This window comes from Terrapene carolina, unplaced genomic scaffold (assembly GCF_002925995.2).
Source record: "Terrapene carolina triunguis isolate 2854851 unplaced genomic scaffold, T_m_triunguis-2.0 Scaffold238, whole genome shotgun sequence".
Lineage (NCBI taxonomy): Eukaryota > Metazoa > Chordata > Testudines > Emydidae > Terrapene > Terrapene triunguis.
The window spans coordinates 6929354-6947857 of NW_020664589.1; the positions used below are offsets into that span (position 1 = coordinate 6929354).

General features: G+C 42.8%; 1 protein-coding gene across 2 annotated transcripts in view; it reads left to right on the forward strand.

Annotated features, from left to right (window-relative positions):
• MIGA2 (mitoguardin 2) overlaps positions 1-14898 on the forward strand; it is a 30303-nt gene extending 15405 nt beyond the window's left edge. For both annotated transcript variants that reach the window (XM_024192999.2, XM_024193000.2), the window contains exons 6-16: positions 564-697; positions 2557-2671; positions 3384-3484; positions 3913-4028; positions 4547-4619; positions 5635-5721; positions 6480-6578; positions 7246-7380; positions 8356-8409; positions 9672-9788; positions 10573-14898. In XM_024192999.2, the coding sequence (XP_024048767.1) occupies positions 564-697; positions 2557-2671; positions 3384-3484; positions 3913-4028; positions 4547-4619; positions 5635-5721; positions 6480-6578; positions 7246-7380; positions 8356-8409; positions 9672-9788; positions 10573-10773 (1232 nt within the window). In that variant the 3' untranslated portion in view covers positions 10774-14898. The remainder of the gene's footprint in view (positions 1-563; positions 698-2556; positions 2672-3383; positions 3485-3912; positions 4029-4546; positions 4620-5634; positions 5722-6479; positions 6579-7245; positions 7381-8355; positions 8410-9671; positions 9789-10572) is intronic.
• The last annotated feature ends 3606 nt before the right edge of the window (positions 14899-18504 follow it).

The window sequence follows — 18504 nt, forward strand, 5'->3', positions numbered from 1 at the left end:
ATGGAAGATGGGGTAAGCGGGGTGCAGGGGAGAGGGGGACACCCTGACATTAGCCCCTCTCTTCCTTCCCTCCCCCCCCGGCACAGCAAGCAGGAGTCTTGGGGAGCAGATCCAAGGCAGAGGGCAGGAGCAGCACATGGCAGTGGGGGGAGGGACACAGCTGAACTGCAGGCAGCTGCTGCACAGGGAACTTAGGGGAGCAGGGAGCTGATGGGGGGCTGCCGGTCCACCCTGGTTCCAAGCCCCCACCAGCTCGCTGCAATGGGCTGCTCTTCCTGCAAGCAGTAGACAAAGCAGGCGGCTGCCAATCGGACGTTAGAAGGGAGCATTGCACAACTTTAAACGAGCATGTTCCCTAATTGATCAGCAATGTAACAATGAAAAACATTAACTGGGACGACTTTAAGTGAGGAGTTACTGTATTCTATTGGTTTAGGCTGCAAATGGTTTTGGGATGAGACTTCACTCTACTCTCACAAATGAGCAAGGCATCTGATTGGTTACTACATCCTTTTGCTGTATAAGTGACTGATTTCACTGCTTATGTTCTATTGCATTGCCAGGGATGGAGCTATTTGAGGAGGCGCTGCAGAAGTGGGAGCAGGCATTGACCGTAAGGCAGAGAAACAACACTAGCACTCCAGTTTCTTGGGACAACACAAAACATGAAGAAACTATGTCTGAGGAGTTGCCTGAAGTACGTACCAACCTCTCCTCTACATTATCCATCTAGCGAACATTGTGAGGGCCAGATTGGATGGGAGAACAGGAGGTCATCAGTAGGAGACTAAACATTGAAAAGCAAGTTTGGAGGAGAGTGGACTAGACAAGGGAGTATCTGCTATGGCTAGGACTCATCCTTAACCACTTGTAATTTCGTGATATAGCTTTGCTGGAATTAGAAAGGATGCTTCTCCAACATTTTTGGCTAAATCTTTTTCCTAGTGAGTTTTCCACCAATTGTAAACTCAGTGACTTATGCCAGAAGATTCTTTGTCAAACTTCAGAGTTAGTTAGTGCTAGGAAAAGAACACAACAAGGTAGCCTGTGTGGCCTAGTGGCTATGACACTACATTGGGACTCAAGAGATCTGGGTTCAAGTCCTGGCTCCACCACTGCTTTGCTGGGTATCTTTATGCAAATCACTTCCCTCTTTGTGCCTCGGTTTCCCCATCTGGAAAATAGGGATAATATTGCTCTTTGTAAAGCACTTTGAGATCCACAGATGAAAAGTGTTAACAAAGAGCTATGTATTATTAATTATTATTATTAAATACAGCAACAAACTAGGTTAAGAATAGTTTGTCTGGTCCAATGTTATTTCTCTTTTTAATGCCTTTAAAATGGAGGGTCTAGCTAGATTGGTTGCCAATATTGTACTGAACTGTACTGAAATGGAAAAGCTAACTAGTTGCACACTTGTCTTACTAGAGGAAAACAAATTTGTGAGGCTGGACAACTCTCTCAGCCATTAGAGAAAAGGAAAGTTAAGAGAAAATACGTGCCAAAATCCTCACTTAGAAGAAGAGAGTTGCCGGCTTATCCAGTCACCTACAAAATGGACAGTCTAAGGCTGCAGCTGGCTGTCTCCCCCAGAGTTAAAGGGTCAACTACCATAGGAGGGAGCATGCTGGGAAAGGCTCTTATAAAAGGGTGCACCCAAAGTAGAAAAGTTTAGTGGTGACTAAATAGCTAAAGAGATAGCACCTGCAGGTAATGAAAGAGGCCAAATTATGAACTTTGTAGAAGTTAGGGATGTTGATGTGAGATACCCTGAGATTCTTATAAAACGGAACCTGGTGTCTTCATTGTGTGGGATGTTTATCTTTTGTGTTCTATTATGTTTATGCAAGTCAAATCTGGATTCTTTTTGATATTTGCTGTGTGTGCTTGAAGTGTCCCCTTGTGTTTCTACAGCTAAATTGAGAGTTGCTTCATAATCAAAACAGATCTGGTAGTTTTATTTAACTCTTCTAGCTGAGGGCTTAGATCTCTATGAAAGTGAAGATCTAAGCAAAGTATAATGAAGGTAGACATTGTATAAGCTTTTCTTTCACCCATTCACTGATGTTACACAACTGTGCTAACAGCAGACTTCACTCCTGTCTAATAACATACTGAAGCTGATCTGCATTATTCTGGTGTCTGGCCTGAGAACAGAGCAAACTAATGCAGGCTTTATGGAATGAACAAACCTTTACTTGAGACTAGACTGAGATAACTGAATTCTTCCTTGTGACTGATAGCCCATTATAACTGTTTCTACAGGTGATAGGCTAATGTACTATTTCCTCTTAAATGGATAAACAGCAGAAGGAAAAAGTTGTAGTTTGGAGTAGATTGCATACAAGCTGCCCTAGTTTTATTGCAAGTTTAACCTGAAGTGAATCTGTAATTAGTTCAGTTCATTAACTTAACTATAATTGGTAAATCATAACTGTTGACGCAAAATTTCACTTCAGTACTTTGCTGTAAGCATCTCTAACAGTGATCAATTGTGCTATGTCAGCAGCACAATTGGCTATTGAGAGATAGTGTCTGCTTATGTTTAAGCAGGAGTCCCAGAAAAAGGAGTTTGCAGAGAAGCTTGAATCTCTCTTGCACCGGGCATATCACCTTCAGGAAGAATTTGGGTCAACGCTCCCTTCCGACAGCATGCTGCTAGACCTGGGTAAGGTGGGCCTGGGAGTCAGCTATAGGTGCAGCCATGAGAATATGCTACAGCCACACCAGGGAGTAGACCTGAGCTCCATACAGCCTTAATAGGAGAGGGGTATCAAGCCTTTCCATGAAATTCTAATGTTTTATTTGCCAAGGCCTCAACAAATTCCTTCTGGCAGGATAGAGGTGGCTGTTACAACAGAGTTTGAGTGTAATGGTGTTATAGGATGGACAGATAAGGAGATAAAACACCTTAACTTGTGTGCAACCTGTGAACAACAGCAGTGGAAACATGCAATGCATTGTAGTCTACCAGCTGCTGGTCCCAGGTTTCAAATTGTCTTTGCCTGCTAGACTGAGGAAACTAATGAATCTAGTTCTGAGACCATTTTTCTTTTCCTAGTAGTAGATAAGAGTGGGTGGGAGAAAGACTTAAAGAAGAATACAGTTTTTCAGTGGAAAATAGTATTTGAATTTGGAAGCCACTGGCTTAGCTCCATATTATTTCTTAATAGACCTCATGTACCATGTGCCTCTCTCCTAAAGGCTAGCCAAATCTCTTCAGTTGAGAATGTCAAGGAAGTGACAGGAATTTCAAGATGGCCACAAAGGGGCACTGCTGCCACATAAAGACTTGCATATAGGGAAAAGTGTGCTGGGTGGGAGGAATGGAGTTTTAGAGATACAGTGCTAAACATAAACTTTTTTTCTGCCCCCTCCAGAGAGAACTCTCCTGCTTCCCCTGACAGATGGGTCACTGAGACTTCGGACAGATGACGAAGACAGTTTGACTTCTGAGGACTCCTTCTTTTCTGCTGCAGAGGTGACTCAAACTCTATCCTTTGTAAATAAACCAATCGAACATTACTTAATTTGCTGCATTGGGAACTTGCCCATGCTGGTGGTTCTGCCATGTTCCTAATGCTGGGGAGAGTATGAAGATGGCCATGTGTTTACTTCATCTAGCGGCATGTAGTAATAGCTAGACAAGTACTGTAAAAGCAGCTGCAGCACCTGCTAATATGGCTTGTACTACAGATGTAGTAGAAGAAGGAATTGGACCATGCTGGGGCTAAGGAAGTTGTGATCCAATCAGAATGGGAGTTCCAGTAATGTCTGAATGTCTTGGTGTGAAATGGCGCATACCAATGCCTTCTCAAACTGATGGACTCTAATCTCTTGTTTCTGAAGTCCAGGATTTGCACAGATATAACAAAAATTTTCTTCTGACCTCTTCTGCTTTCTCTGCAGCTCATTGACTCCCTCCAGATTGGGAAAATACCTTTTCAGCTTTGCAAGCCAGCAGCTGCATACGAAGAAGCTCTACAGTTGGTGAAAGAAGGGAGCGTTTCATGCAGAACACTAAGGTGAGGTGCTAAAAGGAGTCTTCAGTCCATATGACAAGACTCCTTTGGCTAGAGGTATGAACTCAGGTTACTTAGTAGGGGCTTGGCACTGGGGTTAGAATACCATTTTGAGAGAGAAGTTTTTTAGCACCTTCTCTGCTGGCTTGGAAATTCCAAGGGGGTTTTAACTAGCCCAAGACTTCAGATGCTGCTTGGGTTTGTTTAACTTGATTTAGGCTGGAAACATCCTCATATTGTGAGAAACACTCTAAGATTACTAGTTTCCTGGGGCAGTGAGCTACAGCACCTTTCACCTCTGGGTTGTTGGCTCAAATCTAGCCATGGAATGTAATGATCAAAATGACTATCTGAAAGTGGCTCAGTGGCTTACATGAAAGGAGCTAGTGGTTTCAGTTAGTGCCCAGTGAGATTTTCAAAGGAGCCTAAGGGAATTAGGAGCCCAAATTAGGAACTTGGTCTCTGCCTCTTCAGACTTGTTTTGTTACTGGAGTTTGTAAGATCCTGCTTTCCTCTCCTAGGACAGAGCTTCTAGGCTGCTACCATGATCAGGATTTCCTGGCAAAGCTCCACTGTGTCAGGCAGGCCTTCCAGGTAGGAATTTTCTAGCTATCAGAACTCTGTTGCATCTGCACTTGAGAGGCTTCCTGACTGTTAGAATACATGTCACTTCCGGTATCTGTCCTTGTGAATTAAAAGGGTCTGTCAAGCCTGTCCTAGACACTGAAGTCCTCCAATTCTACAGAACAAGTAAATCACAGAAAGCAGCAGAGCAAACTTCCCTTATCCCACACCTTCCCCAAAATGTGTTTCAACCCTTACTCTAGGAGTGAGAAGATAAATCAGGCTCTGTGCCCATTCAAGATGTGGCTTTGTAGCCAAGACAGACACCAGGTTTACATATAGCAGTTCTTATAATAAAGTTCTTGGCTATTTGGGAACTGTCTGGAGACTACCAGACTTGCTTCACCCAGGCTGCTTGACAGCCTCTGATGGTAATTGGCCTGGAGTTGTACCACCTGTGACCTAGGAGTGAAAGGCTTTCTACCCTCAGCCATCCAGTCCCCAGAATAATATCTTTAGGCTGAAGGTGACTATGTACCTCCCAGATCCTTGCATCATCATAGTGCAAGAGCTCACATACTTTTTTTTTCTTCTTGCCACTCCCAGACTTTTCCAGCATTCTATGCCTATTTCCTACAGGAGGGAAGTCTTTTACTTCATCTTCACCCTGTGGCCTTTTGTTTTGCTTTTATGCACCTCACCTTTTTAAGCCTTAGCACTGTGATGATCCTCTTTCCAGCCAGGGAGGACTAGATACTTTTTCTTTAGGACATCTCCGAATAATCAGTTGTTGACATGAGGGGTTGCTGAGTGACTCGAAGACATTAGATTCACTAGGAGCACAGACTTCACAGAGCTCATTGCCTTGGGCTGAATAGATTCCACTATTTAAATTCATGTCTGCTTTCAGGCCAAGGAAAACGTGAGATCCACGTTTGCTTGTTTCACTAGTGTAAGAACCCTCCTGTTGTCTCCTATCTCCACCATCGTGGAATAAGGACTTATGTTTACCTAATTAGTGAAAGATTCTTTGGTCTCTTTATAGGCCCTTCTGCAGGATGAGAGCAACCAGTTGTTTTTTGGAGAGGTTGGAAAGCAGATGGTGACAGGACTAATGACAAAGGCTGAGAAGGTAGGAGGGCATGTGAGTGGGAGATAACTCAGTTGCACCTTGGATGAGCAAAGGTGCACTTCATAGACACAATTACTCAATCCCAATTTCTAGCTAATCCGTGTGATTTTCCCCCTCCCCCTGTCCTTACTGTGATCACTCACTTGAAAGGGAAAAAACAGTTCCCATGTTTGCCCTCTCTTCACTGGTTCTTCCTGGGAGAAGCTCTGTATGCAACCTCCTCTCCAAAGCCACCATCACTGATGATGTGGTTCATTAGTGGGAAGGTGTTTCAGGGGGCTCCCAGCTGACGCCCATTGGGAGGGGGAAGGGGAATCAGGGACTCTGTTCAGTGCATCTGTTCTGCAGAGGTCAATGAATGGGAATCTTTAACGTGGCTTTTATTCATTAAACTAAGCTCTAGAGCAGTAAGACTATGCTGCCTTGCTAATGTATGAATGGTAGCTTCTTACTGGAATCAATTAGTCACCTATAAGGATGTCTGTGTAGGTACTTATATAGCTTTTGTCATAGTATCCAAGTGCGTACAACATACAACCTTCAAGTGGTGGTGGTCTTGTGGCCACCACACCTTCCAGAAATAAAGTCCTTCTCTTTCCTCAAAGGATCGTTGGCCAAAAAATTAGGCAAGTTCTTGCTTATGTGTAAATCGTTTTGACATATTCAGATCAACAGGCTAGAGAAATGCTTAATAGTAACCTGAAACTGTATACTGATTCTAATTGTTCCCATTGTCTCATTTCTCTGTTCTCATGAAGAACCCCAAAGGTTTTCTGGCAAGCTATGAGGAGATGCTACATTACGCACTGAAGCAAGACACCTGGCCAACCACTCAGCGGGAGCTGGAAGGACGAGGGGTTTGTAGAGGAACTCTCTCTAGAAAGATAGAGCAGAAATGAAAGCCTGAAACAATGTACTGGAAGGATCCAACAGTGAACAGGAATTCTAAATTAAATACGTTGGTACTCACCACTTGGGGTCACTGGACCCCAAAGCTACTGCAGTTAACTTACAACTATTTTGCAGTAGTTTATGGGAGGGGAAACTCCAGCTCTTAACACCGGGAAGTTAAACTGTGGTAACTAAAAGTACCCAATATTCTAACTTTCTCTGCAAATGGCTTTGTAGTTAGGCCTGTAACACAGTGGTTAGGGAAAATACCTATCCAGGGCTGTAGCTGCCTTCAATATAGCTTAATACAACAACAAAAATCTGACTCATGAATTCTTTCTGAACCTGTTTCTCCTGAGTGACAGTACTACAGTTGTAAAGCTTGTAGCTGAATTTGGTTTCAATTGGTTTTGAATCTGCTTATCCTTAACACAAGACTAGTAGGGCAAACGCTTGCTGGCTTAAACTTCAAACCATTGAACTGAAATCAGTGGAGTTGTGCCCACTTACACCACTGGTCAATTTGGCCCTTTTTGTAACTAAAGAATTCAGAATCCAAAGAGGGACCATCTGAGAAATGGTCTGAGTTCCTTTCTATAAGCTCTTGTCTGTGACTCGTCTGTTCTCTGGCAGGTGGTGTGCATGAATTTCTTTGATATTGTGCTGGACTTCATTCTCATGGATGCTTTTGAGGACCTAGAGAACCCTCCCTCCTCTGTTCTAGCCGTCCTGCGCAACCGCTGGCTCTCAGACAGCTTCAAGGAGACGGTGTGTTAAATGGTGGTCCTTGTTCCAAATGACTATTTCATTATTATAAGGACAAAAAAAGAGAATCAGGCTTTCTGATTACACAGAAGTCTCTTAAAGGAACAATCTTATTTTTCTGTCCCTCTAGCTAACACATGACTTGGCCAGTCTCTTGATAGATCTGAGTAATTAAAGGGAATCTGTGTTGGCTCTAGCAGGTTCATTCCTTTATCAGTTATTCTCTGTAATAACATTATGTTAAAGAATAATGTGTGTAGACTGCAGACACTCAGACATCACCTTCCTAGTTGTTAAGGAAATAACACTTTCCTGTACTTTGCAACTGGAAGGGTGGTGGCTCAGTGTCTACTGCTTTTCAGGTCTTTCTCCATTGGAGACCCTATCAAAGTGAACCCTGAATCTTAATGCATTTTCTTAGATCTAGCTGTCCTGCATACCTTAGACTGTCTAATCTGCAGGGAGCCCAAAAAAGCATATCTGTTTAGAAACCATGGCATTCTTACTGAAGTTCCTATGATTCTGGTTTCCAATCTTGCTTATTTAAAAGCAAATCACAATATTCCATATTAACTGCCTACAATACTATACAGTAGCAATGACCACAGACATCACAAGTTAATAGTGTTTTCCCTTTTACATGGGCTGTTTCATTGCTGGTGAAGTGATGGACTAAAATTCTGTTTATGATCTGCATTCTGGAGTAGCTGGGGGCCTCCTTCACTGGATGGTATTAGGGGTATTCATAAGCACTGTGTCTGGTCTGGTCTGGATTTGAAGTGACCAAACATGCTTTCAGTTTACGTAAGTTTAACTTTGGAATTTAGCAGGGACCCTATCTGCCACCCAGTAAAGGGCTGCAGAATGGTGGGAACAAGTAATGCTCCAGGCCTTAGTGATGGCAATATATTGGTAAGTTGCATCCTGTTCTCTGGAAAGGCTCACACCATTAAATGATGTTGGGTTTTTTAATTGCAGGCCCTAGCAACTGCCTGCTGGTCAGTTCTGAAAGCAAAGAGGAGGCTTCTAATGGTAAGTAAAACATAAAAATAAGGTGTTGTGGGTGAATGTGTGAGAGAGATGGCGGGGGGAGATGCTGAGGGGGGAAGGAAGGAACACAAGGCACCTGGTTGTCACCAAGATGTGATCTGGACCCTGGTGAAGCATGAATCTAGATGAAATTTTTACAAGAACAGACTAAATTGTCCTATGACCCATATCTGAAACCGCAGGAGTCCACTAACACGTTTGCTGAAGGGACCTCCCAGATACCAAGGCACTCTTACTGAAGTTCCTATGATTCTAGTTTCCAATCTTGCTTATTTAAAAGCAAATCTCAATATTCCATATTCACTGCCTACAGTACTATAGTAATGGCCACAGACTCCAAGGTAATAGTGGTTTCCCTTTTATGTGGGCTGTTTCTTTTTTGGTGAAGTGATGGACTAAGACCACTTACCTGCAACCCTGCTGGCAGCATTGCTAGCTGGTTGGCTGATTAGATTTTGCCCACTGTATTTCCCCTTTTCACTAACTCTGGGCTGCTTTCCAAACGTGCCCTGTCATCACAGATGTGCGTAGGAGACTGAGAGTCAGGATCTCATGAGTTCTAATCTAATCCAGTTCTGTCACTCACTCCCTGGTTTCTGTGAAGTCATTTAAATACAATGCCATAATCAGTCAGTAAATGAGGATAAAGCCTGCCTCACAGGGGTGATGCAAGGCTTAACTAACATTTGTAAAATGCTTTGAAAGTGTACTGCTCTAGGTAACTATTAAGTACTGGTGCTGTCATGTGGAAGCCTCTCCAGGTCCCTGCTGTAGTACTAAAAATCATTCAGACCACGGGGGACTTAAATTACTTCATCCAATTTCTTGTGTTAAATGGAAAATTAGAGATCTTGAGCGATTTCAGGACCATGAAGGTTGCCTGATAGCTGGCCTCAGTTGTCTTGTACTTCTTTCTCCATCGAAGGGCAGTTTAAAAACAGCAAGATATAGAAGTCCTGTAAGATCTGAAAGTATCTGAATGATGGGTGTCTAACTTTGCAAGAGGGGTGGCTAAATAAGTCTCTTTTGTAGCTTCTCTTCCCAACTTCAACCTCTTAAATGCAGCCCTTTCTGGGGTGGACTGTGGCAGCTGTTTTAACAGTACATGGTAACACAGCGCTGCCTTGTCATGCTCTGGACATATGCATTTCAATTATCAGATGAGGATGCATAATGTAAAGTGGATTAGCTTGTAAATTCTCTCTAAGAGCAAAGATGAGATTTGGATTTCTTTCCCATGACAGGTACCAGATGGCTTTATCTCTCATTTCTACTCCGTATCGGAGCACGTCAGTCCTGTTCTAGCCTTTGGTTTTCTGGGGCCCAAACAGCAGCTGTCTGAGGTCTGTGGTTTCTTCAAGGTAAGCTGGCCTTCTGTACCTACCTTCTTTATAGATTTGTTCCATCTTCTGGCTCTAATCTGACCATGTATTCATTGAAGGGCCTCTATTGGAGTAATACTAAAGAACTTGGCTTAGTACAATCTGGTTTAAGTCTTTGCTTTTTTTAAATCAGCAGCCTGCATGATAAGATTTATAAGAATTCTTATTAGAACTTGCTACTAACTATGCTACTCCTGTAAGAACATGCAAAATGAGACACTGGACAAAATCTGTAACTTCAGAATAGATTCAGGATACCCATGTATATATTCCATTTTAATGTATTTCTTATCAACCCAGAGGTCAGCCAGAAGCTTAACATCATGTGGGACCCATATTTGATCTTAAATTCTAAATGTCTCTGTTCTTTCTAGATTCTTATTTGACTCTGCCTAACGTGGAACTTTTTTCTTAAATTTTAAGATTACAACACATTTGCCATGAGATAGTACCACAGAGTGCAATCACATTCCTGACTCCAGGGACCCTGCTCTGTGCTCCCTCCCTCCCCCGTTTTCTTCAAGGGATGTCAGGCTTTGTCTCCTAAAACAAAATTTCCTACCTCACAGGAAACTGGCAGGGTTGCTTTAGCAAGAGAGTTGGTACCGTCTGAAATAGACCGTTTGTGTGTCTGATGGGGAAACTTGCAGAATCCTATATGGAATATACTCTCTTAGGGCCAGGCAACTGACATGTCTCTGCTTGACTTCGGGTATGGTGGGGGCACATTTCCTTACTATAAACATTCCCCCTCTTTTTGCAGCACCAGATAGTGCAATATTTGAAGGACATGTTTGACCTGGACAATGTGAGATACACAACAGTGCAGTTGCTGGCAGAAGACATTCTGCAGCTGTCACGGCGGCGCAGTAAGATCCTCCTGGGATATTTGGGTAGTGAGACGACCCCAGAGATGAATGGGACACTGTCCAGTGAAAATGGACCCCTGGAGGAGCTCAACTAATATTCAATTAGGGGAGAAAATCCATTTTCTTAAGAGACCTTTTTCTAAGAGGTAGCTACACCACCTGTTGTGGTGATCAGTGGCAACAAAACTAATTCATCCCCTGGCATCACTGGATCTGCCAAGAATTACTACATTTTATAGCCAGTAGTGTTGGCTGGAATAGCTCCAGGACCACTCACAGGCTTATGATTTGAACTTCCTCTTGTCTATACCACCTCTTCTATTTTTTAAAAAATTTCTTTTAGTTGTGACATAAACTGCCTGGGCCCAAGATCCTACCCTCCTGCATTGCAAGGGACAGCAGACAAGCACCTTCCCTCCACTATGTGTTCTCTGGAAGCAGATCCCTGATACTTGCAGGGAGTGGGTGGGTAGGTAAAATGGTGACAGATTCTCGCCTTGGCTCTTACCTCCTCTTCGATTGAGAAGGTATTTTTAAAAGTGACTTCTCTGCCATGTCTCTGTGGACATTACTGCTGATTTTAACTTATACATTTTATGGTATACAATGCTACTTTCAGATATGATGGAGAGGAAGAGAAATAATTGTTTCCTGTGGGGAGGAAAAATGCTTCTGTAAAGCACTGAAGACTAAAGAATGGAAGTAAAATGCAGATTTTGTAATGACAGACGCTGGAAGGGAGTTTGTCCTTCATCCCTATGTGTTGTTGCTTTTGTAAGCTAGACCCTTTCACTGGGGTTCTCGTTGAGATACCATTGCAGCCTATAATAGGCAGACTGAGAATGGTGGTTGTAGGAAGGGGTTGGACTTGTATCCTGATTATGCATGCATAAATACTTCCTCCAATATACATCAGAGTGCCTTGCTGTATTTCAGAATTAGCCAATAATAGTCTCTCTCACTGGACGGGTATCACAGAGTATGAAATACACAGGTGGAGGAAGGATGTGTAAGATGGCACTTACTGCTGTGGGAGCAGAGTGGGAGTTTAGATATGAAATGCAGATGGTATTACATGGTGCAGTTATTTAAAGAGCTGGGATTCTGGATGAAGCTGCTGGAGGGAAGCTCTTAAATCTCTAGTTTCACCACATTAACCAATGTAGTGTTTTTTACAGTTCTCTATGGAATGTATATATACACTTGTTATAAAGACAGACATTCAGAAGTGCTCTCCTGCTGGAGTGAAATTGTTGACCATTAACTGTCAGAAGCCTTATGATTGAGGTTAAAATGTGGCTCCTGCTGGTGATGCAGGGGGTTGGACATTAGTATAGCAGCATTCAGGTAACTTGGATTTGAGGTTCTCGCTGAGAAGGGTTGCAGATGATGCTCTCAATATGCTGTCACCTCCTACTATAAAGCCACAAGTGAAGTCTCAGGAGGCTACCACACATCTCTTGGTTTGCCAAGGTTTAGTTCAAGTCAAAGATAGTGGCCTCAAAGAGAGGACATATCCAAGAGTGGAAAAGCAGACACCATAACAAGAGTATTGATGCAAATAGGGTTCAGCTTTTACAATGATCTGCTTTTCCAGTTCTGCTCCAGGGAAAGGTTGGCTCCTTTTAGTTCAGGAGCTTCATGAGCCTTGTCTGGCTGTGTTTTGCAAATGATGAGAATACAAAGATCTTATAGAAGTTGGAGTGAGTGAACTGAGAAAGTTGTGAATTATTCCAGTCCTCTCTATTTCCTGGGCTATAGTCAGAGGATTTCTGCAAAGACATCTGTGACACAGTTTCTAATAGTAAAAGCAGACAGAAAATAAGCAGAAGAGAGTATGAGAGAGGATATGAAATGAGGAGATATGGTGTTCTCAGACTCTTGCAAAAAGCCAAGTGTAATACTCATGTAGCATTATGATCATGATACTCCACAAGTGCAAGAAAGAAAAACGGTGTGCCTCAAAGACCTGACAAACATAATATACAAAGACAATTGTTTAGGCATGAGAAAGTGAGAAGCAACAAATCTTAGTGAGGCCTGGTCTGCATCTAAAAATTAGACTGACCTAGCTACATCTCTCAGGCTGTGAAAAATGTTGTGCCCAGTGCAACGTAGTGAGGTCAAGCTAACCCACACTATAGATGGTAGCTAGATCAACAGAAGAATTCTAGCCGCATCTCTCAGAGAGGTGCACTAACTGCATCAACACAAATGTAGGAAGCCATCTACAATACAGCAGCACAGCTGTGGACATTAGTGAAGGCATACCTTAGGCTTAATGAAACAAGGGCTGTTGATTTGAGAGATGGCAATTGACCCCAGGAAAGCTCTTCCAAGCATGCTGGTAGGAGCCAAACAACTTTTAGAAAAGAAACAGAGGATGCTGGCAGCCTTTCATACCCATATTGATCAGAATTAAAATGTAGGTTGAATTCTGAAAGCAAGTTACTTTGACCAAAAAAATTTTGTTACACCATTTTGTGCCCTTGCATTGCTATTTTGGATGAAAGATGAACTCCAGCAGCTTTGTAGTAGTTGAAAAGATGCTAATGAATGTGAAGACAAATAGAATAAGGAAGAATAATTGAAATTCTAAAGAATTGATGCTATTCACTTTAGGTTTTTAGAGTTTTTGTTGTCTGTGTATTTGCTGCTTTGAGTGTCTTTACCTGAATGAAGATGAGTGGATCAGAAGCAACCCATCTGGCACATGGGTAAGAATATTAGCTCTGACTTTCAAATCCTCACGGGAGAGACTAAAATTGGTGGGGGGGGGGAGGTTGTTGTTTTTTATAAAGCATCACCCTATACTTGTACAGTCCTTCTTGAGCTAGGAAAAGTTAATTCCTAATCAGTCAAGAGAAGGTGGGGGGTAGGAAATGATCACTTTACTCCCCTACTCATAATCTGATGCGCTGTCCTTTTGATGAAGGCAAAGAATTCCTCTTCAAGGGTGATTGTGGCTGGTAATGCAACTGGATGTAATAGTATTTATTTTTGTTTCTCTTCTCTTCTCTCCCGCACCCCTCCATCTTCCCCCCCCAAATACTGACCTGTTCCATGCACACAACAAAGTCTGGGCCTACTGATATGATCTGCCTCTTGCTCTAATAGGGGAGGTAGATCTTTAAAAAACAAAACACAACCCCATTCCATCCCCCCCACCAAAAAGTCCCCCAGAACAAAACAAACCTGATGCAACCTATGAGGGGATTATAGCCTCAAGAATATTGTTCAAAATAGTTAAATCCAAAGGAGATATTCTTCCAGGAGTAACCAGCACTGATCTACAGTCGGTAGATAAAAATGGTATGCTGCTTTGGATATAAACCTCTGAAGGGATTCAGGGCTGCTCTTATTGACCTCAATGCAGTGCTGATTTGGGCCCAAAAGAAAGATAATGTGATTTGTATCACTTCTCAAGTTGCAAGACCTTATCAGGACCTGTCTGTTTTTATATTTCAAATATTTTTTGGAGTGGCACAGGGCTCTATTTGTAAATGCACAACTGAGCTAGTTGCCATAGAATCTACTTTGCACTAGTACATTCTTTTGTGATTGTGAAATTTCACCATATGCTGTGTGTGTGTGAAAGTCCAACAGATGAAGCACCCACCTTACTACATGCCTGTATGGAGAGTTTCTAAGGGATTCAGTTTTGTGAAGGGGAGGTGGGCGTGAGGATTATGAATAAACAACCTTCTACCCTCCAGCTCAGTGAGAGATCTAACAGAAAATATTTCCTAGCACTTTGTATTTAGAGCAAAAGATACTTTAGTATTAATAGCAAGTGAGACATATTTGGTTAGACTCTAGAGCAGGGGTGGGCAAACTATGGCTGGGGGGCCACATCCAGCCCTTCAGATGTTTTAATCCGGCCCTCGAGCTCTGCCAGGGAGCAGGGACGGGGGCTTGCTCTACGCGGCTCCGCTCCGCATGCTGCCCCCGCCCCAAGAGCCACCCCCACAGCTCCTATTGGCCAGCAAACGGGGCCACTGGAGCTGCAGGGGCAGCGCCTGCGGACAGGGCTGCGTGCAGATCCGCCTGGCCTGGCCTCCGCGTAGGAGCCAGAGGTGGGACATGCTGCTGCTTCTGGGAGCTGCTTGAAGTAAGCACCCCCTGGAGCCTGAACCCTTGACCTCCTCCAGCGCCCCAGCCCTGATCCCCCCTCCTGTCCTCTGAACCCCTCGGTCCCACCTTCCTGCTCCCCAGAGCCCGCACCTCCAGCAGGAGCCCTCACCCACTCCCGCACCCCAATCCCCAATTTCATGAGCATTCATGGCCCACCATACAATTTCCATACCTAGATGTGGCCCTTGGGCCAAAAAGTTTGCCCACCCCCGCTCTAGAGATAGGTGGTGTTAGCATTTTTTATAACAAACCCTTATTTTCAAGGGGTTATAACATCTCTTAAATACATCAATCTGGGCTAAAATGTACCAGGTTTTAGCCTTGAGGGAATTTTTTTAAAAACATGACTTGGGCATTATAAAAATAAAAACCTGATGCTTAAACTCAGCACTCCAAACATGCATGATTATATTTCCTTCTTAAACTGAACTTTGACCTCAGTTAATCTGAAGTGGGAGTTGTTGTGATGAGCTTCACTAAGTGGCTAATGTGCCCATGCACTATTTTAATAAATTTAGAGAATAGACTAGAGCAGTGATTCTCAAACTGGGGGTCACGACCCCATTTTAATGGGATCACTAGGGCTGGTGTTAGATTTGCTGGGGCTTGGGGCCAAAGCCCAAGCCCCACTGCGCTGGGTGGCAGGGCTTGGGCTTCAGCTTCAGCCCTGGGCGGTAGGGCTCAGGGTTCGGTTCCCCCTCCTGAGGTCATGTAGTAATTTTTGTTGTCAGAAGGGGGTCGCGATGCAATGAAGTTTGAGACCTCCTGGACTAAAGTATGTCTACACGGCAATTAAACACCCACAGCTGGCCCATGTCAGCTGACTCGGGCTCAGGCTATGGGGCTGGAAGAGTCCCAGAGCCTGGGCTGGAGGCTAAGCCCGAATGTCTACAACCCAATTAAATAGCCCCATAGCCTGAGTGCTGCAAGCGTGAGTCAGCAGACAATGGCCAGCCATTGGTGTTTAAATGCAGTACAGACATGCTCTAAACAGGTCTGTTAGGCAAATACTTTTTTTTAAATCACAAATATATGAAATTAAAGAAGAGGAAAAACCTGCTTCAAAATATCAGAGTTCAGAATGGCTTTGAAGATGAGCATGACCCACACATTCATGGCAAAGGAGAGAGGATGTGAAATTCTGCTTTCCCTTAACCCTTTTCAATGGGACATTCCTCTGCCACACCTGACACTAAAGAATGTAACCTTGTGCCTGTGGCTCCCCCCCACCCCTTTATTTCCTGATGTGTAAAGATTCATCTGTTCTTGCTCTCCCTCCCCCTCATTCCCCCAGCTAAAACTTTTATATCTGTTTTGGATGTGGCATTAAATGCAAGTCAAATAAATCTTTCCTTCATTATATATGGTTTTGGTTTCTAATTCCACTAGTGGGTCCTGAATTATGATAAAGGCTCTTGTAACTTCTGATTTAGGTGCCAACCTGTATATTATTCTGACCAGTTCTTTTGAGAGAGAATCCACTTATAATATGCAGGCAAACAGTGGCTTATTTCTAGAATCAGTGTGTTAAGAACTGATAGCAAGTAAAATCTTAAGGCTTGTCAACAGGGGAAAATGTACCAGTGTTGTTATATCACTCTAGTTATACTGGTATAGAAATGCCAAACTTCCATATATAGACAAGCACTTAGATTTGATTTCTTGACCATCCTATGATCCACTTTATGTACTTTCTGCAATGGCTGATAATCCATATGCTTCATCTGCCAGGATTTTCCCATTCAAAGGTGACCTCATCTAAAGGAGAATTGTAATATTGTGCTAAAGAAAGAAACTGAACAATTAACCTCATGGTCTGTGTGAATTCTTATTGGGACATCTGGTCACCCTAGCCAGGCAGGAAGGGTCAGGTTGGTCGGTTGGTCACACACCCCTGTCCGAGAAAGGTGTATTGGGAGTGTGTGTGTCACCTCTCCCCTTGTGAGCCCTAAAGCCTTAAAGATAAGAAGGTAAATAAAAAGAATCCAACTATGCAGTATTTCTTTTTAACGGGCTCAGTCACCTTGATGTTAATTTGAACATTTGCACTGCATAATTCTGATGATTGCCCTTGAACTTGCTTGAATACAAGTAATTTTACCAAGTGTCCCATATTCAGCATAGGGAAATATGGTCACCCTAGCTATGGGTCAGTTCACACTTATGTGCTAGAACTTATTGCCAAGATACTTTTTTCAACCTGCACTTTAGGTGAATCTACCAAATGAAACATAGCTGAGCCTGAAAAAGTGAGTTAAAAACCTTTCACAGATAGCCTTGTGCACTCTCCCTTTTAATAGATTGGCTGCCTCCATGAGCACTACACAGATCCCTTCAAACCAAACTTTAAACAGAGGTTGATTAATGTAATAATGGCCAGAGCTTTCAAATTGAAGAAGAATGCATGTTTTAGAGGTTAGAGCAGAGAACTATAGGTTATGACTCATCTTGGGTACTAGTCCTAGCTTCTTATAGATAGAGACAAGTCCCTAAAGTGCTGTGCTAGTCTTCCCAACTGTACACTGCATCATAATTCAGCTAAGTATTATTCGAAGGCCCTCTTACAGGGATACTGAGGATTACTTGAAACTTCTAAAACATTAATATTTTCCTGTTGAATATTGGATTACTGTGAGAACCCCATTGTGTCCAGGTCTGCTCAGAGGTGTTTGATAAGGAATAAGAGCACTTATTGTATCATGTACTGATTTAATATTGCTACAGATTCCTTTTCACTAAACATTCTCATTGAAGTACCTCTAGTAATGATGTCCAAGAGAGGTTTCACTGCTTGTCACATTATAAATATAAACTGACAAATCATTTTCAATATTTCTGGAAGAACAGGATCTGTTTGGCTTTCAGTGGCGAAAGGGAAATCCTTCACACTTCCTTAATTCAGTCTTTTGAAGAAGACCTAACTTTTGCAGTAAACATCTACTCTCAATAGGGAGTGGCTGTTATCTATAATCGCTACCTTTTCTCTTGGAAAGCCAAGCATGGGATCCACTGTTTAAATTCACTGGGCAGGATCATAATCGCCACCTGAAACTAGTTACATTATAGCCGTAAGGGGAGAGGAGTAGTTCTCCTGTCCCTAAAATCAAATATTTAAAAGATTTAGTTGAACATGATCAAGAGGTAGATCTTAACTAATCCATACATTATTCGGCTGCGATCAAACAACAACAAAAATAAACCAAAACACACTCTGCTCTTACCTTGGCTGGCTTAGCTAGGTTTGCGACTTCCTCCATATTCTAATAAGAAATGTTACATGCACAGGCCCATTTTCTTTGCAGCTTTTAACTTGAGTGACTTTACCATTCCTAAAAGCTGTTTTGCTCTTCACAAGTTGCCTTGTGCAAATGCTTCCAGTACATACACCTCTTTTGTTGTACCACATACCCTTTGTATTCTTCTCCCTACCCAGGACTTCTAAGTGAGTGGAGTTTAATGTGCACAAATACGGAAGAAAAAACAACAAGGAGTCCTTGTGGCACCTTAGAGACTAACAAATTTATTTGGGCATAAGCTTTCGTGGGCTATAACCCACTTCATCAGATGCATGGAGTGAAAAATACAATAGGCAGGTATAAATATACAGCACATGAAAAGATGGGAGTTGCCTTACCAAGTGGGGGGTCAGTGCTAACAAGGCCAATTCAATCAGGGTGGATGTGGCCCATTCC